The sequence below is a fragment of the Mastigoproctus giganteus genome, chromosome 2 (genome assembly GCF_048544385.1).
Source record: "Mastigoproctus giganteus isolate SK-2022 chromosome 2, ASM4854438v1, whole genome shotgun sequence".
NCBI lineage: Eukaryota > Metazoa > Arthropoda > Arachnida > Uropygi > Thelyphonidae > Mastigoproctus > Mastigoproctus giganteus.
Window position 1 is genome coordinate 261581467 of NC_143576.1, and position 25083 is coordinate 261606549.

Consider the following 25083-nt stretch of genomic DNA (forward strand, 5'->3'; position numbering starts at 1 on the left):
AAAGCTTTCCTGAAATCCAAGTACATGATATCAAAATTATTTTTGACATTCAGTTCCTTTGTGACCATATCATAGTATACAATCAAATTGGTCAGACAAGACCTCCCTTTAACAAACCCATGCTCTATCTTAACAATTACTGCAGTCTTGTCTAGATGATCCTGCAATGCGTCTTTAACCAGTGACTCCATTTAAACAGAATTAGGTATTTCGCATTAATTTCGCAATAGATTTACAGTTCCTGGATTCATCTTCAGTGGCTTCCTAAACTTAAGCAACGTACATACTTTTTTAACATATTTTCATGTGTATTGTATTGTAAGCATGCAGCGAATATATCATTATATACTCAAAAGGTGACTGTTGCTGTCTTTGTTGTTATTGGGTTTTAGGCGACTAAGGTCATGTTGTGTCGTGTATATTGTCTGTAAATCGCGTGTTCTGAGATTGATTTTCTGTTTTCTAGACGAAACACCCAATTTTCGGGAGAACAACCATGCTACCCCTGCCTGTGACCGACTAACTCAGCCACGTTGTGAAAAAGGCCAATTCCTCCCATCATCGAGGGGATTCGAACTCAGTTCTTTCCCACACTGTGTGGGGTGGACGGCGATCCTACCAAAAAGCAATATAGTCGAAAAATATCAAAATTTATGTTTATGTTTATATATAACCGTTTCTTATAGGTATTTTGTGATTGAATCCAACGGTACCATTACTTTCTCTAGTGTAATTATTTTGGCAGAAATTAAAGATATGTTTTTGCGACATTTTCATGCTACGTAAGTGCATCCTCATACTGTGATGTGTAAGAACCTCTGGTTTTCATACATATTATTATTACCATTATTATGAGAGAGAGAGAGAGAGAGAGAGAGAGAGAGAGAGAGAGAGAGAGAGTAGTAGTAGTAGTAGTAGTAGAAGGGAATCACCGAGGACTGAGGACCCTGGGTGTGCCAAGCCCATACTCATTAGATGTGAACCCCTGAGGTTAAATATACTCAGGGATTATTGAATTATGACTACATCATCGATGATGTACTATGCTGCATAACTCGAAGTATAAAGGATTCTTTTCTACAGCAGCATGTTCGATAAGCAACCAGAGGGAATAATACTCTTGATCTAATTATCAGATCAATAATATTACTCCATTAACCCCAGGAGCTCACATTTGGTGAGTATGGGTTTGGCACACCTAGGGTCCTGAGCTGGATACCATCATTCTTCTCTTCCTTTGTGATTCTCTCTCTCTCTCTCTCTCTCTCTCTCTCTCTCTCTCTCTCTCTCTCTCTCTCTCTCTCTCTCTCTCTCTCTCTCTCTCTCTCTCTCTCTCTCTCTCAGGGTAACTCAGGGAAAAAAAATTTGGCTGGTGCAGCATAAACTTCAGGCTTCCTTGCACCATATGGCTAATAATAATCTGTGTGATTATTCATGCATTAAGAATCTGCAGATAAAGGAACCACTAGGCGGCAGTGATCACAATACAGTATACTCATGTGGGATTTACTCAAAGATGTAATTACCATCAGGGGTAAAGGTAAGGGTTTTTACATTCAGTAGTATCGAGGTTGGACCATGCACTCCACGCTCCACACTCTGGATGAAAATCTTCTGGTATGATTTGTGACTACAGTGGTTTTTTCAGTCAGATTTTAAATTCTATACAGTGGAACCACTGTATAGCATAGACCAACTGATGATGTTACCAACAGCAAATTCTAAACGGGAAGCATTCAATGAATTACTCTTGGAAGCTACTAGGCTTTTCATATTAACTAAGAAATACTGTTTACAATTACTGTTTACTGTTTCTTACTTAAACCTTGTAAGAAATGCAAGATTTGGGACTGAATGGATGCCAGATGAACTAATCAGACTCAAGGCAGAGAATAAAAATGCATGGGATGCATATAAATGGTGACACAGAAGCCTATGGTAGATATAAACCTGTCTGTAATCTTCCTGGTACTGGGAAGTGCCTTTCCTGGTGATCACTGCCTCAGGGTCGCAAAATGGCCAGAAACAACTAAACAGCACAAAAAGAGAAACACTGCACGTAGTATTGTTATAATTTCTGCCCATTTTACAGAGTTATGAATCATCACGGTGGACTTTAGTATTAGTATTTAGTATTAGTAATGGCTATATGGTGCAAGGAAGCCTATGACTTATTGCCCCAGCAAAACAAAATAAATAAAATAAATAAATAAATAAATAAAATAACAAAAAATACATAAAATAAAATAATAAGAATAAAAACAAATTAATAATAATAAGAAGAAAATTTTAAATAAAATAAAAAATAAAAATTAATACGAGAAAAGGACAACCTATGCATTTCCCTCCCCCCTTAGGTAATATCCAGCTGACCTTTGATTATCCCCAGACTGTCAGCCTCTACCACCCACGTAAGTAACTTATTCCAGTAATTTATAACTCGCTGGCTAAACCAAAACTTCCTGCAATTCACTCTAAACAACTCCCCCGTAATTCTAAATTAGGTCCCTAGTTCCAGAATCATTTATAACTAAAAATTTCGTCCTTATTAATTTTGCTTATGCCTCTCAGAGCCTTAAGCACCTCAATCAAGTCTCCTCTAAGGTGCCTAGTTTCCAAGCTCTGCAACCCACATATTCGAATTCTTTCCTCATATGGACGCCCTTTTACCGATCTCATCACGCAAGTTACCCGTCTTTGGACCCTTTCAAGAAGAACAATGTCTTTCTTTAGGTGCGGTCTCCATACTTGAACACAGTATTCCAAGTGTGGCCTAACAAAAGTCTTATATAATGGGATTATGACGTCCTTATCTCTACTATCAATTGTTCGATAATCATCGATAGAACACCATGAGCCCTCCTCGCAACGAAAAAACTATTATATTTAGGCCACCCGAATAATTAAATTCATCTACCGTGCTGTGTCTTATGTCTGTTAATTGCGTGTGTTCGCAGGTCGATTTTTCTGTTTCTGGACGAAAAACCCCAGTTTCTGGGTGAGGGGGGGAACCTTGCTATCTACGCCTAAGACTGACTAACTCAGCCAGGTAGTGAAAAAAGCCCATTAAAGTTCCTCGCGTCATCGACGGGATTCGAAACCGGGCCTTTTCCACCCAGTGTGGGGAGGACGGTGACGATACCACTGTGCTACCGCGCAGACCCTCCTTGCAACCAGTCTACAATGCTCGAAGAACTTCATATCTGACCGTATCGTAATACCCAAGTCCCTTTCCTCCACTACCGGCATGCCCCACTGAAAACTGGGGCTATCTACTCTATTGGCCCCATATTTCTGTCTTTCCCCCCCAATCTTCGGTCTCCCTCCCCTCTCTACCTTCATCATAGCGAAAGCCCCACACGTCAAAAACTTAATATGATAAAATTACCTTACGCCCAAAACTCGGCCTAGCAAACCAAAGCGACATTACCCCAGCGCAGATTTTTTATTTACTTATATATATATATTTTTTTTTATTTGTTTATTATTATTATTATTTTTTTTATTTATTTATTTATTTATTTATTTTATTTATTTATTTTTTAAGGTCCTAGCCGCCGAAATCCCAGGAAATTAAGCGGCAGGACCTGCCAGAGTGAATCTACAGCTACTGGGTTCCTGGTCTGCCTCCACGGGGCGTAAGTGGGACAACGTTGGGCCTCAATAGGGGTACAACGGCTAAATGACCAGATGAACAACGGTACAGAACACAACACATGAACAATTCCCACACACTTTTAAATCTCTGGCATTTCCCAGTGAACTGGTTCACCACAATGAAAGCAACGCGGAGATGGGGGAAACCCCTGGTGCCGTAAGACAACAACACACACTTACACTTACCGACTTTAATCTGGATACTAAAGGCTACCGATGACAGAAGACCGACGAAGATATAGAAACTCCAAGTTGCTGCCTTGACGAAGCCATATTGGCTCAAGGCTCTGCACTCTCTCGTGCAGTGCAATCCTTTTACTCCCACACCCGGAAGGGGGGGGAGGTGAAGGCTTGTTGTCTCCTCTCTTCCCTGCCACACCACTCCTTTCCTCTGGTGGGGCATGGGCATGCCTCACTGAATAATTGGGGGTCACCTACCCTATGGACCCTCTTCTTCCTATTTCACCCCCAGTCTTCACTCTTCCCTCCCATCAGTTTCTCTTGCACAGTGTATAGCCCTACACGTCCAAATTTAAAATACACCAAAAAAAATTTCGCCCAACCTTTTAGGCACTTCAGAAAACCTTCAGCGTCAAACCCCATATTAGCGCTTTAATGTAAGTGAACTAAAATCAACCGCGGTCGTTCCAATTTTATTTTAGGTCCTAGCCACTAAAATCCCAGGAAAGTAAGTGGCAGGACCTGCCAGAGTACAATTGACTCACTGATAACACCCGGATAGCCTCCACGTGGCGAGGTATGGGCAACGTCCGGTTCCATTAGGGGCCTGGGTGCCAATAAGCCGGATAAACAATGGGCACAACATATAACACTACTCATGACCCACAGTCTGTCTGCGCGTGTAGCACAGTGGTATCGTCACCGTCCTCCCCACACCGGGTAGAAAAGGCCTGGGTTCGAATCCCGTCGATGACGCGAGGAACTTTAATGGGCTTTTTTCACTACCTGGCTGAGTTAGTCGGTCTCAGGCGTAGATAGCAAGGTTTTTCTCCCCAGTAACTGGGGTTTTTTCGTCCAGCAAAACAGGCAAATCGACCATAGAACATACGCAATTTACAGACACAAATACAGGTTAATGTATTTAATTACGGGCAACCCTAAAATAATAATAATAATAATAAAATGACCCACACACTTCTAAATCTCTGGCTTTGACAGGGTACTGTCACCGATACATAGAACATTCGAGGAGATGGGAGAAATCCCAGGAGCCGCTAGACCCTCAATATACCTCATACCGGCTTTAATTCAACTCCGTGTATAAGTTATTTTTGGGTTACTGTTCCCAGGTGCAATAATTTACACTTTTCTGGATTAAAGCCTAGCTGCAATTTTTCTGACTTTCTCTGAAGTCTATCCAAGTCATTCTGCTTGGCAGCAATCATGAACTACTCTACCAATCTTTACATCATCTGCAAATTTAGATATCACGCCCTTTATCCCTTCATTGATGTCATTTATCAAATTTAAAAACAACAATGGTCCTAATACTGATCCTTGGGGAACTCCACTTCTTACATCAACCCAATATGAGGAATAACCGTTTATCACAACCCTCTGCCTCCTGCCCTGAAGCCACCCTGCTATCCATCTAAGGATGTTCCCTGCGATTCCAACCTGTTCTAGCTTATAAAGTAACTGCTCATGTGGGACTGAGTCAAATGCTTTTCTGAAATACAAATAAACAACGTCGAAATTATTCCCTAAGTCCAGCTCTTGGGCGACCCTGTCAAAATAGCTAACCAGATTAGTTAAACATGGTTTTTCCTTTACAAAACCATGCTTCAGAATTCCATTTCTATCTAAGTGATCCAGAATTCCACCCCTGATCATAGTCTCCATGAAATTATTTTCCATACTATTGAAGTTAGACTAACCGGTTGGTAATTTCCCCTTTTCACTCTTAGAACCGTCCTTATGTATTGGAGATACAGGCAATTTTTTTATTCCAACGGAATCACTCTCGAGTTCAGTGATGCTCTCATAATTATCCTCAATGGTTCAATGCACTCACTTGCTGCCTCCCTAAAGATTATAGGGTATATGCAATCAACCCATGAGCTTTACTGGCCTGTAGGCTCGAAAGTTTTTTCATTAAATAAACATGTGAAATTTCCAAATAATTAATTACATATTTTTCAACTTCCCTCTCAGAATTTCTCATTGACATGAAGGGTTTTTCTTCTGTAATTATCGATGCAAAGTAACTGTTGCGTTCATCTGCAACTTCAGCTGGAGTATCTAATACTATCCCACGTCTATTTCATAAGGGTCCGATCTGGTTTATCCTTCTCTTCCTCTCATTTATATATGTGAAGAATTCCTTATCCCCCCCCCTTTGCTTTCTTTTCCAGCCTAACCTTTTCTGTGGCATGATTTCAGATCAATTTGTAGTGTTATAAGTTTGAGTACTTCTTATTTCTCTTTAACTTTTCAATGCCGTCTTTTTCTACTCAAGTAAATTGGCAACTTCATTATTCATCCAACTAGGAATCCTCCTCGTGGAGTATTTTTTTAATGGTATATAAGTATTCAATGCTTCTGTGATTAATGTTTTAAAGGTATACCATAATTCAATTGTATTCGCTCTCTGTGAGATATCTACCCAGTTAATAGAGGCCATGTAGCACCTTAAGGCATTGTAATTTCCTTTCCTGAAATTACAACCCATTCCTTTGCCTTTAACTACTGCTACCTCTCTCTTCAGGGGCTTAGAGGGGAACAGGTATCCTGTGTGTTATCAGACACTCAGCCTAAAACACTGATGGATCCAATATCTCTCTATTACAGAAGATTTAGGAGAAGTCCGGTTGGCCTGCCTCCCTAAAATCCACTCATGCACACCTTCTCGATGGTAAGCCCTGTTACGTCACTTAGGTGGCAACGAACGTGTAGAGTGGTTCTCTTCAAGACGCCTGGTCAGCGTGAAGAGGAAAAGACCAAACCCTCCAGCAATGAGAGCACAACAATACAAATGGCCCTCAGTCCCCAGCAGCTTTCACTCTCCCTCTTACGGCAGCGAGAGGATCAGAGTGGAAGCAGAGGGTGCTAAGAATCTCTGGGTACGACCAGGCTGCCATGCACGGAAATTGAACTTGGCCTGTTATAACGTACGATCACTCATCGGTGAAGACAGGATATTAGAGCTGGAAAAGGAATTAGAAGATGTGAATTGGAATATCATCGGTTTGGCTAAAACAAGAAGAAGAAATGAATCACTTATAAGTTTATCAAGTGGAAATCTGCTGTACACCAATGGAAACAGTGAAAGGAGTGAAGGTGGAGTTGGGTTTCTGGTCCATAAAGATTTTAAAAACAACATTTTGGAATTCAAAAGTACATCACTAAGGGTGTCAAGACTAATACTCAAGATTTCTAAGAGGTACAAGCTAAAGATTATAATGATTTATGCACCAACATCGAGCCATGATGATGAAGAGGTTGAAGAAATGTACACTGAAATTGAGAGTCTTCTAGATGAGCAGAAAACCCACTACACTATTATTATGGGGGACTTCAATGCTAAGGTTGGAAAAAGGCAAAACAGCGCATAAAGAGGAACTATAGGAAATTTTGGAATTGGTGAAAGAAATAAAAGAGGTGAAAGACTTGTGGAATTTGCAGAATCTCAAGGAATGTCAGTAATGAACACTTTTTTCAAGAAAAGGGTGAACAGAAAGTGGACATGGAAGAGTCCAAATGGATTAACAACTAATGAAATCGACTTCATCCTCACTAACAGAAGATATATTGTGAATGATGTTACCGTCCTGAATAAGGTAAATGTTGGAAGTGATCACAGAATGGTAAGATGTACACTTGATATAGATGTAGGAAAGGAAAGGAAAAAACTGACTCGAGTAAATAATACAAAGGTCTTTGAAATAACAGAGGAGGAGAAAAAGCAGTATGTACTGGAACTTAAGAACAAGTTTGAGCTTCTGCAGACTGCTCAGGACCAAGATATCGACGAGGAATATTACAACTTTCTGAAAGTGATAAAGCCAAAGAAACCTATAGGGAAACAGAACTCCAAAGAAGAAAAAATTAGTCAAGAAACACTTGTCATGATGAACCAAAGACGACAAATGAAGAGCAAGAAAAACACTGACAGGGAGAAAATTGAGTATACTGAGTTATGCAAAGCCATTAGAAAGAGACTCAGAGAGGACATAAGAAGGTTTAACACAAGAAAAGTAGAACAAGCATTAAGGGAAAACAAAGGATTTAAATCAGCAGCCATGAGCAGTAATACAGAAAGACAAATGATACTGAAACTGAAGAATAGCGATGGTGTACTTATAAACAGTAGAGAAGGCATAATTCAAATAGCAGAAGACTACTATAGAGAATTATACAAGGAGCGAGGGAATGATACCAGCAGTGGGGAAGATGGATTGCAAAGTAGCAACACATACGACATACCCGATATTCTTCCTGATGAGGTAGAACATGCATTGAAGAAAATGAAGAATCGGAAAGCCCCGGGGGAAGATGAAGTTACTGTACAGTTGTTAAAATTGGGAGGAAGAGACATAACACAAAAACTGGCAAGGCTCTTCACAAAGTGCATTAGAAAAGGTGTGATGCCTAAACAGTGGAATAATGCAATCATAGTTTTGCTGCATAAGAAAGGAGATAAATCAGAAATTGGAAATTATAGACCAATTAGCTTGTTATCCCATACCTACAAGTTGTTCACAAGGGTCATTATTAACAGATTAGAAAGAATACTTGATGAGAATCAACCGAAAGAGCAAGCTGGCTTTAGGACAGGATTCTCAACTATGGATCACCTTCACGTAATATCACAGCTAATGGAGAAAGCAAATGAATATAAAACACCATTATGCCTGGCATTTGTGGATTATGAAAAGGCATTTGACTCCATACAACATAAGGCAATGTTTCGGGCACTAGAAAGACAAGGCATAGATACTCCATATATTATGATTTTGAAGAAAATATGTGAGAGTGCTACATCCTTTATTAGACTAGACAAAGACAGTAGCAAATTTAAAATCGAGAAAGGAGTTCGACAAGGAGACACAATATCTCCGAAGCTGTTTACTGCTGCCCTTGAGGAAACTTTCAGAAGATTAGACTGGTCGCAGAAAGGAGTCAATGTGAACGGAGAGTACCTAAACCATTTACGATTTGCAGATGACATTGTGGTCATAAGCCACGATCCCAAAGAATTAGAGGAAAATCTTAATCAGTTATGCACAGTTAGTAAGGATTTTGGACTAAAGATGAATATGGCTAAAACAAAAGTAATGATGAACAAGTATGCCACTGAAAGGGAAATAATGATTGAAGGAGCAGTAATTGAAAAGGTGGAGTCATATACTTATCTGGGACAAGTTATTAGCTGTAATAATGATAAATGGCTGGAAGTCAAGAGAAGAATAAATTTTGGATGGATAGCATTCAGGAAATATAGTCACATACTGAAGAGCAATATCCCAGTTTGTCTGAAACGTAAAATAATGAATCAATGTATACTCCCCACCATGACTTATGGAAGTGAAACTTGGGCACTCACCAAAAGAATGGAAGAGAAGCTAAGAACTACACAGCGAAGAATGGAACGAATTATATTGGGAATCAGACTGTTAGATAAGAAGAGAAACACATGGATTAGGCAGCAAACTCAAGTAAAGGACATTCTTATCAAAACTAAAGAACTAAAATGGTCTTGGGCAGGACACATAGTTCGAAGACATGATGACAGATGGACTAAGAAAATAACAGAATGGTACCCAAGAGGAGCTAGAAGAAAACCTGGAAGACAAAGGCGGAGATGGATAGATGAAATTCATGAGTTTTTGAGTAGTAAATGGATGGCCAGTGCTCAAAACAGAAGGAACTGGAAAGTTGCTGGAGAGGCCTTCATCCTGCGGTGGATTGAAAATGGCTGATGATGACCTCTCTCTTCATCACCCACCGTAGAACTCCGTGATTACTTCCTGCTACTGGTTCCTGTACTGCCAGACCTATTATGTCATCGCTTTCATGGGTGATGATGAGGTCTAGAGTATTATTTTCCCTAGTACTGTCCCTGACATGTTGACACAAATAACAATCATCTAGTTGATATAAAAATTTTGTCTCCCATGTGGAGTTTCCTTCCCATTTGCTCCAATCAATTAGAGGCAAATTGAAATCACCCATAATAAGACATTGACGCTTACTTGCCCGTTCCATTTGCATGTAGAGGCTTTTGTCATAATCTTCACAATCACCTGGCCCGTAGATTACTCCCACTGTCATTATACCTTTGCTTCCAACTATGTCACACCATACAGATTCTATATTAGCATGCGAAACGTCTGAATCCAGGAAAGCCTTCGTCGCGCTCAGGCTACTTTTGATAGGAAGCGTGACCCCATCGTCCCTTCTATCTTTCCTGTCCTTCCTAAATACATTATACATACCACACTGAAACTCGTCATCCCTTATCTCCGGGTGGCACCACGTTTCTGTAAGCCCTATTATGTCAGCGTTACTTGTCCTAACCAGCATTTAATTCACTCATTTTATTGACGACACTATGACATTACTTTATAAACAATTAAGACTTAATGTTCTTTTATAGTTAACTACCTTGGCACATCTCTTAAAGTTATTTATGCTCGCTTCCCTGGCATTTTCTATCCGTTCATTTTAAACACTTTTGTCCTCAGAACATCTTGCTACACTGTGCTGCCACTTTATTAGATAAACCTACTAGGTAGGTGTATCTAATAAAGTGGCCTCCTTTTGCCTTCAAAACGGCCTCAATTCGTCTAGGCATAGATTGAAGAAGATACTGAAAACGTTGTGCAGGAATGGAGTACCATGCAGACATGAATGTGTCACGCAGTTCCAAGATATTCGACCGAGGTGTAGGCCTGCAGCGAACAGCCGTTTCCAGCTCATCCCAAAGATTTTCAATAGGATTGAGATCCAGGGACTGAGCAGGCCACTGCAGCAAAGAAAAGTCTATGTCATGTTTCTGGAACCATTCCATAGTGATTCGGGCTTTGTGCACCGGCGCATTATCTTGCTGGAAGTAACCATCTAACTGAGGATAAACTGTCAACGTGAACGGATGCACTTGGTCAGCAACGATGTTTAGGTACGTTGTGGCATTCAGGTGTGAATCTATGGGTATCAATGGACCCAACGTGTGCCAAGAAAACATTCCCCACATGTCCCCACCGGAGCAATATGGCCTTAGTTGCTAATGCTCCTAAAAACCAAATAACAAACAAACTGCCCCCACCATCTTGCACAGTAGTTGTCAGACATGACGGGTCCATGGATTCAGGTTGTTTTTGCCAAATTCTGAGCTTTCCATCAACATGATGCACCAGGAACTTCGACTCGTCAGACCATGAGAGCACGCCTCCTGTGGGCACAGCAACACCAGCACTCGACAAAGGATTTTGTGACCAAGTGCGACTAGTGGTCCGTTGCGATATTTTGTTCTGCGCACCGAGGTTGCATTCTGACGTGATATGCGACATTGTGGCCTGTCTGTTTGCTTTCACAATTCTAGCCTTCCTCCTCTGACCTCTCTCATCAACAAGCGATTTTCTTCCACAGGAGTGCCGTTGAGAGGATGTTTTCTGTTCGTTTCACTGTTCTCGATACACCCTTGAAACTGTTGTGCGTGAAAAGTTCAGGAGAACTGCGTTTCAGAGTTGTTTTGTCCAGCACGTCTTGCTCCTACTACCATGCCACGCTCGAAGTCCGTTAGATCACTCCTTTTCCCTATTCTTGCTACAGTTTGTACGCTTAACTGATATTAGAAAGGTTGGTCTGCTGCATTTATATCTACAACTGTGGTCATGTGACTTGCAACGTTGTGCGACAAACCATTTGTAATAAAGTGGCAGCACAGTGTATGTTCTGTTGCGGTAACAAACAAATACTCTTGACGTATCTGCAAGAATTAATTTGACCAATACTATCAGATAAACGCGTATCTATATTACCTTTGTCCCCCTAAACTAGCAGTTTCACTGAACCTTTAAAGTATCATCAATAATACTGGAAAAATCGTTTGCACCACCTTTGTTTAAATATATCCTGTCTCTACAAAACAGATTCCTTCTACCTACAAGTGCGAGCCAAGCTGATAGAAATAACCCCCCAAAGCCTTGCAGAGTCCTTTAAGTCTTGAGTTAATCAGCAAGGGTTTCAGCATAGAATCCCTCCTATCTTGCTTTGGCAGAATTGCAGACATATTGACATTGTGACCTAACTCGCGACATTTCTTCAGCATGGTCCTATATTTGTCTAACAAATCGTCAGATCGTGTATGCTTAATGTCATTAGTCCCCACATGAATAATAATATTCTCTCCCCATCCCCTTAAAATCTGACAGTCTGTTGGTGACATCATTAGTAGTTGCTCCCGGCAGATATACCCTGGTTCTAATCCACCTATCCTTATTTCAAAAAATATTTCCGTTTCCCTGACAATGGAGTCAACTAATAGAACTAAGTCCTTCGCATTTGGTTATTCTGTTCTGGGGCCCGAATCGGGAGTGCATCACTTAGTAGGTTGCTAGAGTCTTGAGTCTCTGACGAGCTCCCAGTTACATTATTCTCGAGGTCAAGCACCCGTTTTTCTGTGACTCAAATTGTTCTAGCAATGCACCAAATTGTAACTTAAGATCGGTGCACTCCTTACAACGGTGACAAAGAAAAGAATCTCCAAGTGAGCTATGATTATCCACTAGGCCGATCTTGGAATACATGCCACAGGTTCTGCAAAGGATAAAATCATGACTCACCCGGAAATCGCCACCGGCTATTTCCGTAAGACTCATGGTACCCTCTGATAAAGTGTTCAAGGCGGATCTTGTAATAACCATTATGAAATTTACTAATTATTAAAGAAACAAACTTTCAAAAAATTATATTTATAACATAAAAAAATAAAACAAACTAAATCCGCCTGAAGCTCAATAAGGTCCATCTAATTTTTCTGGCACATTATTTACATCAGCATCCATCGGACGAGCAAATATAGCGAATGTGGAGTCTTTGTTTTGGAAGTCGGCAAACCTTGTATCAAATTGCTCTATTAGTGCCTTCAGTTCTTCTCCATAACAATTATAAGGGATATTTTTATGAGTTGCTAGAATAGGAAAATGATAACAATTTTTAGCTCTTATCTGACTTTCCAACAATCTTAGTTTATTACAAAAAGCTTTGAACTGCGTGTCCATGCAGTTCATGAACCAATTGTCCTCGTTTTTGCAATTTGAGATTCAGTTCGTTTAGGTATCCGGTGACATTTATAAGAAACGCTAAACCACACACCCACTCATCATCTTTTACTTGGTTAATTGTGTTTCCTTTATGTCCATAAAAATCTGCAATGTCTTGTCTCAGATCATAAAATCGTTTTAACATTTTACCTTTACTCAACCACCTCACTTCACAATAATAAGACACTTCTTCATAATCCGAAAATAGGTCTGCCAAATACTGCTTAAATTGGCGGTGATTAAGTGCACGTGACTTAATAAAGTTAATACTGGATACTACACCTTCCATAACATTTGTGAATTTAATCGACTTTGCAAGAGATTTTGTTGGTGGATGATGCAAAGTATTCAAAGTATTCAAAGTATTTTTGTTTACTGCAGCCTCCAGGGTTTCCCCTATTGCCGCAATGATTCTTGTAGGTTTTTTTTAAGCCGGCGAGTGTGTGTATGGGGAGGTTTTTGTTTGAGTGTTTGTTTTGTTGAGTGTTGTATGCCGGCACCTGGAGACTTTGCAGCCAGGAGGCAAGAACAGATATATCTTGCGTCCTGACTCCCGTCCCTAGCCACGTGGAGGCGCTCCAGGGAGTCTGGTTTTCACAAAAGGAGGTTCTTGAACCTCTATATGTTTATACAATAATATTAAAATAGAGATAAATATAGCAATAAAAGAGTAAATCATCAAGCGTGGATAGAGTTGGTTTAGTTGAGTGGGGATCAATTAATGGAGTGAATGTTTCTAGTGTGTTTTACATACAATATGGTAATAATTTAAAATAAGTTAAGTTTCGTCAGGAGATTAAAACATAGCGTGTGGATGAATTTAGATTTAGTTAAGGGGAGCAGTAAAGTGGTGGGTGTTTCTAGTGAGTTTAGCATGTTCAATGTTTAGGTTGTCCAATGATCTATACCAAATATTGGCCCTAGTAGGGGCCCATCCTGCCAGAAGAGGGCACGGCGTAACAATCAATTCCATGCACCTGCGGCAGCCACGACGGAGCCGCGGCGACAGACACAAACCAGTGCACCACAACCGCGGCACCCCCGGAGCCACAGCAAACCTGAACAAAAGTGAACACTTCTAAGTTAGTAATTACTACAATTTTACAGTTGACAATATAAATACTTGGCAAAACAGCCACTGTCGCAACAACACTACGGCCGAAGACACAACCAGTGTCCTTAACCACAGCGCTACCGCAACAGCAACTTAACAGTTCTAAGGTAGTTAAGAATATCTTATAATTATCATAGCTATACAGTTCACAGTTATCTTTGCTCGTCCTACAGGGTTTAATTTCATCTTGAGGGGAAGCACCGCATTCAAGACACACATTCTTGCAGGGCTCAATCCTGTCCTAGAGTGTGTGGAGATGAGTTCATTGTGTGTTTTGCGAGTAGAAGGACGGACAAGCCAGTGTGGCAGGGTAGTTAACGGGAAACATGATTATTGCCAGTGGCTTCGACCCAGTCCTGTAGGGCTATAACCAAGTGAAATTCTCGATTGCTCAGCTTCTCGTAGATCTCGGTCCTGTCCTATGAAGGTAGGGTCCTCACTAATAAATAAAAAAAAAAAAAAAAAAAAAAACGCACATACTGAAGACACTATGTGGCCTATGACATCGACCTAGTTCTTTAGGGCATGATCAGTGTTAGTCACTAATTTCAAGGAAGCTACATCACAGTTATGTGTGCTCCGCTGCTCCTAAGCTGTGGGATGTCTTGTTCTTGAGTCCTTACTTTTGCTTCTTATTCAGTTCAGTATAATTGTGCTTCCGTTCTGCGTTACTTCCTATTTTCTTGTTCTGTTGAGTCCCTTCCACTTCATTCCTTCTTTTCATTTTCCCATTTACCTACTGTCTCTCTGTGCTTCCTGCTGGAGGGCCGCCCTTCGCCTGAATAATTTTCCTGCAAAAGCTGAAAGAAGTTTGAGCGATTCTGCCCCAGCTATCAGTTGTGGGAATTCTCCAGCGTTAGTTACGTTAGTCCCCAATAGCAGGGGGATGTCTCAGATCTGTGTAGAGGTAACAGTCAAGTATGAGGTGTTTCACTGTTTCTTCTTCGCCGCATTGACAAAGGGGGGAGAGAGTTAGGCCTAATTTGTGGAGTTTGGAGTTGAGACTACCATGTCCTGTGATTAGAAAAGTAGTATGCATGCTTGGTGTCCACCAGTTCCTGGATTTGTCTCGCAGATATATTTGTGGGAAGAAGGTGAAGGTGTCTCTTCCCTTAGTTGTTGTTTGCCAGATATCCTGCCATTTTGTGCCTATGTCCCTATAAATTCTTGCTTTGTTTTCTTTTATACTTTGGTTGGTGTCGTTGGCAATTCCTCCCAGCGTAGCCTGTATGCCTAGCCGTTGGTTGTGTGCCAGGTAGTGGTAGATTACATCAAAGTATACGGGTGGTCTCCCGCACAGTACCTGGAGGGCCTCAGTAGAAATTGTCCTGCATGCTCTGCAGGTTGCCAGGAGAAAGACTCTTTGTGACTGCAATAAGTATTTTTTGCAAGCCGAGTTCAGTGCTCTGTAACCCCAGGCCCCGGCTCCATAGCAGACAATGGGAATGTACAAGCAGGAGTAGTATAGGCTTAGTGTGGAGGATTTAATTCCCCATATGGCTTTTGTGATGTTAATGAGCCATCCTGCTATTTTCCTGATTGATTTGACGATATGCCTGATGTGTGGCAGAAAGGATAGCTTGTCATCTATCCAGATGCCCAGGTATTTATGCTGACGCACTAGTTCAATTCTTTGACCTTCTAATTTAATATTTGGTGGTCTATTGAGGTCGAGGTGGCCTTTGAGAAGGATTTGCTTGGTCTTTGGTATTGATATTATCAACTTATGCGTATTGCTCCATGTGTAAAGTTCCTGCAGGATTGTGTTTGTTTTATCCTCGAGTTCCTTGCGTGAGTTTCCTGGGATTACCAGGGCGAGATCGTCCGCGTATGCGATGGGTATAATCTCTCCATGTGGTAGATTTAGCCACCCGTCCAGCACCATATTCCAGCACAGGGGTCCCAGGACTGAACCCTGCGGGCATCCTCTTGTTATCTTTCGCATAACTGAGCAACAGCCCGAGGAGACTACTGCGCGCCGGTCTTGAAAGTAACTGTCCATAAGCTTGTAGATTGGAGCTGATACCCCAGCCTCTCGGAACCTCGCAAGGGCACTCGGCCACCATAGTGTATCGAATGCCCCTTTGAAGTCCACGAAGAGGCCGAGGACATATTTGTGGTTATAATTTTTAATTGTTGTTAGCATAAGGTTAATTGCATCTGTGGTGCACTTGTGTGGAGTGAAGCCTAGTTGCCCGTTTGAATTTAGTGCCTTTGAGTTATAGTAGTTTCTGAGTCTTTGGGCCAGGAGTTTTTCCAGCACTTTCCCAAGGAAGGGTAACAGTGCTATTGGTCGATATGACGTGGCCTGGTTTGTCGGTTTTCTGGGGACTTTAATATAATTTTCAGGTTGGCTGTTTTCCAAGCTGTAGGGAAGGTGCCAGCTACAAGACAGGAGTTATAAAGGTTTCTCAGCATATCTGGGCAGGTTTTCCATACCCTTTTTATTATGGAGACCTCAATCAGGTCTATTCCAGGGCTTTTACCATCCTTTAAAGATGTGATCGCAGCTTCTATTTCCTGTTCTGAAAACGGTGCCTCTTCTGCCACTGCAGTATATGTCAGGTGCTGAATCCTAATGTTTGTCTGTTCCAGGTTTTCTGGTACAGTTATATCTTGGTATATAATTTCATCTAATATGGTGTCCATAGTTGCACTCCAGGAGAGTGTTTCCGTTGTGTCAGGCTTTACTATTGATGCTAATGGGGTTGTTGGATGTAGCTTATTGATAAGTAGTTTGTACGGTAAGCCCCAAGGATCTTTTCCCAGTGTGATGCAGTGAAAATTTGTTAAATTTTCCTGATGGATCTGTAGTTCTGTTGCTCTTTCATGAACTATTCCAATAAATCCCTTCAGTGCACCAGCCATTACAGGAGCTCCATCAGTGCATATGCCAGATAGTGAACTCCATTTAAGTACAAATCTCTCGAAGACTGTTTCAAATATACCTTCAACGATAGCTGCTCCTTTTAACGGCCGAAGCGCCAATAATTCTTCTGTGATGTTGAAATCCGCATCAACTCCTCAAAGAAATATTGCTAGTTGTGCTGTATCGGAGGCATCGGTGCTGTCATCCAAAGCAATTGAAATGCTTTCAATCTAGCAATCTTCTCTTTTAAACTTTTTTTGATCATAATCAGCCATAATTTCTATCCATCGGACAACAGTACGTCTCGACAAACGAATATTCTCGAAGTCTTTTTAGGACATTATTCTTGCAACACCCAGCAGACATTCTTTGATAAATTTTCCTTCACCAAATGATTTAGAATGCTTAGCGATTTTTTCGCTTACCACAAAGCTGGCTTTGGCAATGCTGTGGTGCTGCGTTCTTTGGTTGTTGAACATTTGCTGCTGGGTATCCAAGTTCTTCTTCAACTTCTATATTTCATCTTTTCGTAGTCGTCCATCAATTGTTTGGTGATCCGCATGTCTTGAAGTAAAGTGTCTCTTCTTCAAGTTATATTCTTTGTTGACAGATACGGATTCCTTACACAGAAAACATACAGGAAATCCTTTATTCAGAATAATCCTCCGTCCAGTTGTCTTGAAATTGACGATTCTCTGAATCTACTTTTCTTTTTTATGACATAACCCCTGACATTGTCCCAAATTTATAAGCGATATTCAGAACTATCAAACAAACTGTCTTCTGCACCGCAGGCACTGAACAGAACACAACATCAATACAAGCACCGAACTGACACGTTGTAACAGGTTCACACACGTCGCTAGTCAAAGTGAGAAAGAGACCTTGGTGGGAGCAAACATGGTGTGTTTTGCGCAAGTCATATGACGTCAGCTTAATGTGAGTTAGTAGAACACACCATGTTTTCTCCCACCATGAATCAGACAAACTTCGCTGAAATAGATTAGGGCCGGATCAAAAAAAGTAGAGACCGGATACGGCCCGTGGGGGGGTTGCCCATATGTGACTTAAACTAATGTTTAGGAGCTGTCCAACATAAGCTACAACATATACATGTCCACACTTTTCTGTTCATATTAATGAAGAGAAAAGTAGTAACGTGTTAGAAAATATCAAGTATGACTAGTATAAATGGGATGTGACTGCGGGCACATCAAGAATGCTGAAGTTCTTTCTGAATTTGCAAGATGATTTCGCTAACTCCTCTGCCTTTAGAACACTAAACAACTGCTCTGCTGTTTATCACAAAAGGAAAGAGAATATGTAAATACTGAGTTGCAGCCTGGTGCAAACAAGGTAATAGATTATTCTTTGAGTCCAAGAAACAAAGTCTTGTTTCCACCATTCCACTTCAAGTTGTGATTGGTCAAACAATTTGTTAAAACACTGGAGCCTTAAGGTGACACGTTAAACCATATATTGTGAAATGTGTTTCGAAATTGTCTGATGAAAAAAGTGAAAAGTGGAATATTTATCGGTAAGCAGACGTTGACTTTTCAAGAAGTGAAAGACAAACTGACTCAGTGCTGACAAACTGCATAAGACAATTGCCTTATAAGGAATGGCTTTTTTTTATAACAGTGAGAATGAAAATTACAAAGAACTAATTGACAAATCGATTGAAAATTACAGAAAACTGAGATATCCCCTTCAATCTACCCCGTTTTCGTATACCATCCTGAAAATTTCAGGTCCCTCAGCAATATACTTCGCTTCATTTTGAGGTTGTTGCTTTTGGAAACCGGTGTATAAGTGATACCTACTGAATTTTAATTAAGAATGCACTAAATTAAAATTTTAATGCTTTATTTCATAATAAAGTTTATACTGGTAGAGGTTACCTTTTTTTGCCTTTTTTCTAACTCGTGTATCAACGTCCTCGGTTGTTGTTTCTAAACAGTTGCAAAAGAATCGAACTTCATAGTCCAAACACTTTCCTAAAAAAAAGAAAAGAGAGAAAAATTCAATGTTTCATAACTGATAGATAACTCACGCATTATCTCCTCCCCATGAAAAATAACTGAACACTTTGTAACTACTGTATTTTAACAGTAGTTACATACAATCGATATGCATCTGATATAGATTAAGAGTTCAGAAACACTGTTTTGGCAATATAACACGTACACATAACTTTATGAATGTAGTAATAACAGATTGGCCAAATTTTTATTGAGAAAAGTTAAGTGCGCCGGAAATTGGAATTGCTGGAATCGATCTTACCAGAGGTTTGCAAGGAATGGAAGCACTTCAGCCCATTATCCAGATCACAGGTAACTTTCTGTGTGGTTTTGTCCCATGGTACGTGAGTGTTTGACACTCGACACTCAACATCGCTAATGCTGGAGAGGCTACAGAAACTGTATTTGTTCCTGAGTTCATCAAAATCTTCTACATCTCCTTCAGAATTGCCAACAGGATCGATAGAGTTCATCCATTCGGTCCATCCGTGGTTTTCTGGTTCACAAATCTCAGTAACAGGAATGGAAGTAGCTTCTGGAGGCGGGAGAGTAGTCTCTATAAAGACAAAGGGGAAAGAATGGGCTTATGAAATCTCAGAATGAGAACTTGAAGAGTGTTGATTCAAGGAGAATTACACCTTTTGCATTAATCTCCTTACTTTTAATGAACTCACCTATAAATTCTTGACACTGACAGAACACTCTCACTTCATAGTCCAGACATAATGCAGAATTTTGATCTGCGTTGTTACAAATCAAGCCCTCTGGCAAGGTACAGGAAACTACTTGGTTGGACACCAGGGAGGGAGTTCCAGTTCCAACTACCCTGCATTCAACTAAAGTCATGTTCTCCGGAGGACACGGAAAATCGTACAACAGTTCTTCTCTGTCTCCTCCATTCTATTGGCAGAAAATAGATTAAAAAAAGCACAAATGGTGGAGAATAATTCTCTCTCTCGCACACACGCACACGCACACAAAGAAAAAAAAGAAAAAAATACAAAGTAACACTTGCCTCAAGATAAACAATTCAGCACATTCAGTTCTGATAATTTCACATCCACTTATTATGAACATTTTAAATGATTTTAATGGTCGAATTCATTTTCAGAATTTTCCTCTTTTTGAGATGACGTGAAATTTGAGTGCATTAAGTCGGTAGTAGCACATGTTCTTCTGATGGTTTGCTGGACGAAAATCCGGGTTTCTGGGGAGGTAAAACCATGCAATCTTCGTTCCAGACAGACTAATTCAGCCACGTTATGAAAAAAAAAGTCCAATAAAAAGGTGCTTCGGTCTACATAGGGTTTTAACCAGGGCCATTTCCTGTGTAAGTTACAAACTTATTTACATATTTTAAAGCAACCGTATCTAAAGTAATCAGTCGACAATTAATAATTATTTGTTAAATGAATATATGTTGTGTTGTTGTGTCTTATGAATATAGGATTAATTAATATGGATGTAACCTAGAACTGTGAATCCTATTAGTTCTTTATAATATCATCATTTGCCGACCATGGATAGGATCGCTTTCTTCCACACACCGGGTGGAAAAGACCTGAGTTCGAATCCCGTCGATGACGGGAAGACTTTTTATGGGTCTTTTTCACAACGTGGCTGAGTTAGTCGGTCTCAAGCGAGGGCAACATGGTTTTTTCTCCCGGAAACTCGGGCTTTTCGTTCAGCAAACAGAAAATCGACGTCAGAACACAATTTGCACGGAGCAACATGGCCTACATTAGTCTCCGATGCTCCTAAAACTCAATAACAACAATAACTTCTATGGACAGGTATGTCCATTTAAGTAAGAAGAATCTAGATAGATATCCATTTTTTTTATTTTATTTTACCTACTTTATAATTAACTTCTTTTGTTTTTTTTTGCTGACCTCTTGTCCTTTGCTCCGGGCGGGATTTTGCTTGTGCCTGGGTTTGGGCTTCCTAGGTACGGGACGGGATAGTGGCATCCACTAGTCTTGCATTCCCCCAGTGGACGTGGGTGGTATGAGTTAATCGAGGTCCGCTACAGTACATGCCCAGTTGTGGTCTACTCCCCGTGGTGTAGACGGCCACTGGCCAGGACACACAACATTATACAAATTTTGGCATTTCACAGAGTTCTGTGTTCAACACACTATGCTAAGGCGTAGTTGAACTGACGTTCAGGTGCCATCCTATATAAGATACTGTACATGTCTAGATAGATATTCAGTCTACGCGGTAGTACAGTGGTCATAATCGTCGTCTTTCCCCACACCCGCTGTAAAACCTCGGGTTCGAATCCCGTCAATAAGAAGGTACTTTTATAGGCTGTTATAATTCCGTAGCTGAGATCAGTCTCAGGCGTTATGGCACGATTTTCCCTGGGAAACGCCATTTTTCTGCCCAACAAAACCGGCAAATCGACAAGAGAACACACGGAATTTATGGACATAAAACACATAGGCAGATGAATTCATTTTTGGGTAGTACTTTACTTTACACAGATCAGACTAGTCTAATTACTTAGCTTCTGTGCCACCAACACGAGGAATCGCTGAACTTCACTCAACAAGTTCCACAGTGAGAAACCAGTACAATCTGATTAATGAACTTTCATCTCTTGTAAAGAAATATGAATAATTTTACAAATCATTATGTGATCCAAGGAATAAGCTATAGCTTATAAAATTTTTTCATCTTAGCTAAATTATTAAATTTGTAAATATTTTTATATTTTGGTGTTTATTTTTCTTTATTTATTCCCCAATTTTCTAATTGATCGTACTCGTAGATCAGCAAGGAATTAAAAATCCCATTCTTGGAAAAATGATTGTCACTTTAAAAGTTCAGAAAATTCTCTATTTTCTTTCCTTTAAATCTGAAACTATAGGAGTAAGATATCATGGATTATAAAGTAAGTACTCGAGGGTGATCATTTCTAATGAGATGAAGGAGCTTTGTTACTTACCATATACGATGGCGACTGAGAATTTGCCCATTCAGAAAAACCTGTTGAGTCGCAGCCAACTTTCACTTGAAGAAAAGTGGGTACAGTTGGAGTAACCTCAGTAGGAGGGGGAACAGAGGGTGTGCAAGGTTGACCTATGCATTCCAATTTTCCTTTTCGGCAATAGCTGAAAGAAGAATAGATTAAAGACATGTACTGAGTCGTTAGCCCCAGGGCAAACAAAATCTATGAGTGAAGAATCCATTCTTCAGCGATACTTACCAGGACTCGCATGGTGTAGCCACGCTGGAATCAGAAACCCTCTCCCCGTCGTTGTAAACAACATCGTTGATGGTGCACGTAGTTTCTACTCCACACTGCTCTTCAGGAATACATCGAAAATCCTTGTCATTTTCGTAGACTTGGCCTTCTGGACAAGGTTTCCTTTCGCATCCTTCAGCGCAAGGAACGTCTTCACACGTCTGGGTTGGAATCAGACGAGATTCACAAGTGTCTGGAGGACATCCTCGAATGCAGGGAGAGTACTGGTCGCATTCCTCACATTGGATAGCTGCAAAAGAGAATTAACAGGAATTTCACTGAAATACTTCTCGATAAACTCAGTTTATTTTGTTTGCTGTCTGTATTAACATAAGTAGCATTCTTCTTGCTTTCATAACTTTACTATTTTTTCACGGAGTTTAAATATCATTTTAATTTTGCATCTAGTAGACTTTTTGTTAAAGGGATAAGTTATTCGGGTTCTCAGAACTGGGACACAAATGCTTTTGTTTCTTTATCGATACTTCTCTGGGAAAAGGGTTATAGTTTTCATTAAAATTTTATTTAAAAGAAAAACGATTTTTTTACTTACGACAAATTTCTTGAGAGCGCCATAAGACAGGAACTCCATGGGTGGCACATTCATGAGCGTATGTTGCTACGGCGGTACACAGGCACTCGCAGTCTCCACCAGTGTCACAGGCGCACGTATCAAAGAGACACCTGTGGGGAAAATGAATTAGCATTAATAGAGGCACATAATGCAAGAAAGCAAGCTTATGCAGCATCAGCCAAAAAGAAAAAAAAATCCATTTCACCCATCCATTCGCTCCAAAAGTTTGTCCAGTCTTCCTTGAATTTATTTAAGCTATCAACTTCCACAACAGCAGATGGAAATTTGTTCCAGCTATCAACTACCCGCGTTGTCAGGGTAAACTGAACAGAGCGGTAAGCAGGGAGCCACTTGACACAGTGCATGAGCTAAAGGCACTTACCTTCGATAGTACGGCTCCAGGATGACTTCTCTGTGGCATGCCTTGAAGAGGTCGGACTTTAGAACGCTGCATCGGCGAAGAGCCCAGTTTCTTCTCTCAGGATGCATTTCGCATGCATCTTCAATGAGCCGTGGCTTGGAGCAATATTCATGAACCTTCCAGCTATCGGCAAAGTCGATGACACTAGCAATTGGGAGGCCTCCAGATGGCTGTTTAAAATCATCAGTTTCGTCCTCGTTGAAGTCGCCACAGAGACCTTGAAGCTGAAATAAAGAAAGTCACAAACTCATGCTACCTGTTCACTTTGGCTTCCGTTTTGGGAATCAAACAGTTGTTATTGTAATCAAATAGGTACTTACTTTGCCTCTCCATACTGGGTCGACACGGATATAGACTCTTGTTCCTCGATCCCACTGGATAGTAATACCCACTTCGGTTTCAAGAAGCACGAACATGCCGAGTTCATGTAGGTTGAGTCGTGACCCTAAAGGAACCTTTGGCAGCATACTGTTCTTCATAAGAGTGACCTTGGAATGACCTGCGAGAGTAAATTTCCTTGTGAAAGGAGACAATCTGAGAAGCTAAACAATTATCTTGTCACTAAAAGATTTGAAGTCACTTACCAAGAGAAATCACAACCGCTTTACTGCATGTGATGCCTCCAGATCCACAGGGAACATTCTGTATGATAACGGAGATAAGGTCACCCTGGCTTACTCGTCCTTTTGTTAGAATATAATCGCAGTCACCCTGAAAGTCGTAGATGCGCCCGTCGTAGGTTCGGTAATGGGAATCTCCCCAAGCGACACAAACTCCAGGACATTCGTGCTCTTCACACTCCCACTGGCCACCGTTGCAAGTGCTAAAATCGACAGGAACAGAAAGGACGAATATTGTTAGTAGGACGAAGAATGAACCTGGGATATTCGTTGAAGCGGGTCTGCTGAACCCATCGATTGATGTGCCAACGAACAGAAGATAATGCTCAAAAGAAAACTTATGAGAGTTGAATTGATTTGTTTTTTACTTACCAAACATTACAGTCTACTTTCACGGACTCGCCATCTGCATAACTATGGGCACCATGGTGGCAAGGACACGTCTCGGGCTTCACGCATATCCCTTGATCTGCGTCCAAAACATAGCCATCCTGACACCTAAATCACAACAAATGTAAAGATTTAGATTATTGATATACTGTTAGTGTGCGTAATATAAAAATTATTTCTGTAGCAAGATAGGAGGAGCGAAAAAAATTAATAATTAACTATTACTATGGTCGCTTTAGTATTTGGAACTCTCAAAGAGAGTTCAATAATCTTAAGAGAAAGACTAACGATAGAAGTAAATGCCGCTCTCTGGTGGTCACTTCATATTGGAAAATACACTTTTCTGACAATAACAACGTGATTATACAGTATCATACTTCGGTAAAAATCCCATTTTAATAAAGTTAACGTAATTACAAAAATATTGTACATGTAGTTGGGTTGTCAATGTGGTAGAATTTAATTATAAAGAAGAATGCACAAATGAACGCACTTTCAACGGATGCAGCATTCAATGCCAAATTTCCCATTCAAATCCAAAAGTGGAAATTCTTACCTGCATCCCGATTTGCAGATGGTCATTGTACATCTTGGAGGATCGTGAAAGTTAGTGCAGGTCACAGGACAGTCCGACATGCAGTCAGTGGATTCCGTGTGATCCGCGATTGAGCATATTTTCGCCACTTGTGGAGGCGGAGTAGTGAGAATTTCTTCCTGCGAGGCCACGCGACATTTCCACAGACCACCGACACATTCGCTAAAAAAATAAAAATAGTAGAAAGAAAAATATACGATTTCAGAAGTACAGTCTACCGAAAGAGGGATCATCTTCTCCATCTCAACATAAAATGAAGGCAATGACGAAGAAAGCGAGGTT

The 25083-nt window shown here is 40.5% G+C and overlaps 1 protein-coding gene across 1 annotated transcript in view; it reads right to left on the reverse strand.

Moving 5' to 3' along the window:
- LOC150090433 (uncharacterized) overlaps positions 1-25083 on the reverse strand; it is a 562729-nt gene that overhangs the window by 409675 nt on the left and 127971 nt on the right. Inside the window, exons 60-70 of the mRNA XM_090389881.1 lie at positions 24763-24963; positions 24189-24314; positions 23781-24019; positions 23517-23695; positions 23158-23420; positions 22755-22885; positions 22163-22451; positions 21902-22067; positions 19623-19848; positions 19211-19504; positions 18829-18924 (exon numbers count right to left, since the gene is read on the reverse strand). Coding sequence (XP_090246007.1) covers positions 18829-18924; positions 19211-19504; positions 19623-19848; positions 21902-22067; positions 22163-22451; positions 22755-22885; positions 23158-23420; positions 23517-23695; positions 23781-24019; positions 24189-24314; positions 24763-24963 — 2210 coding nt within the window. The remainder of the gene's footprint in view (positions 1-18828; positions 18925-19210; positions 19505-19622; positions 19849-21901; positions 22068-22162; positions 22452-22754; positions 22886-23157; positions 23421-23516; positions 23696-23780; positions 24020-24188; positions 24315-24762; positions 24964-25083) is intronic.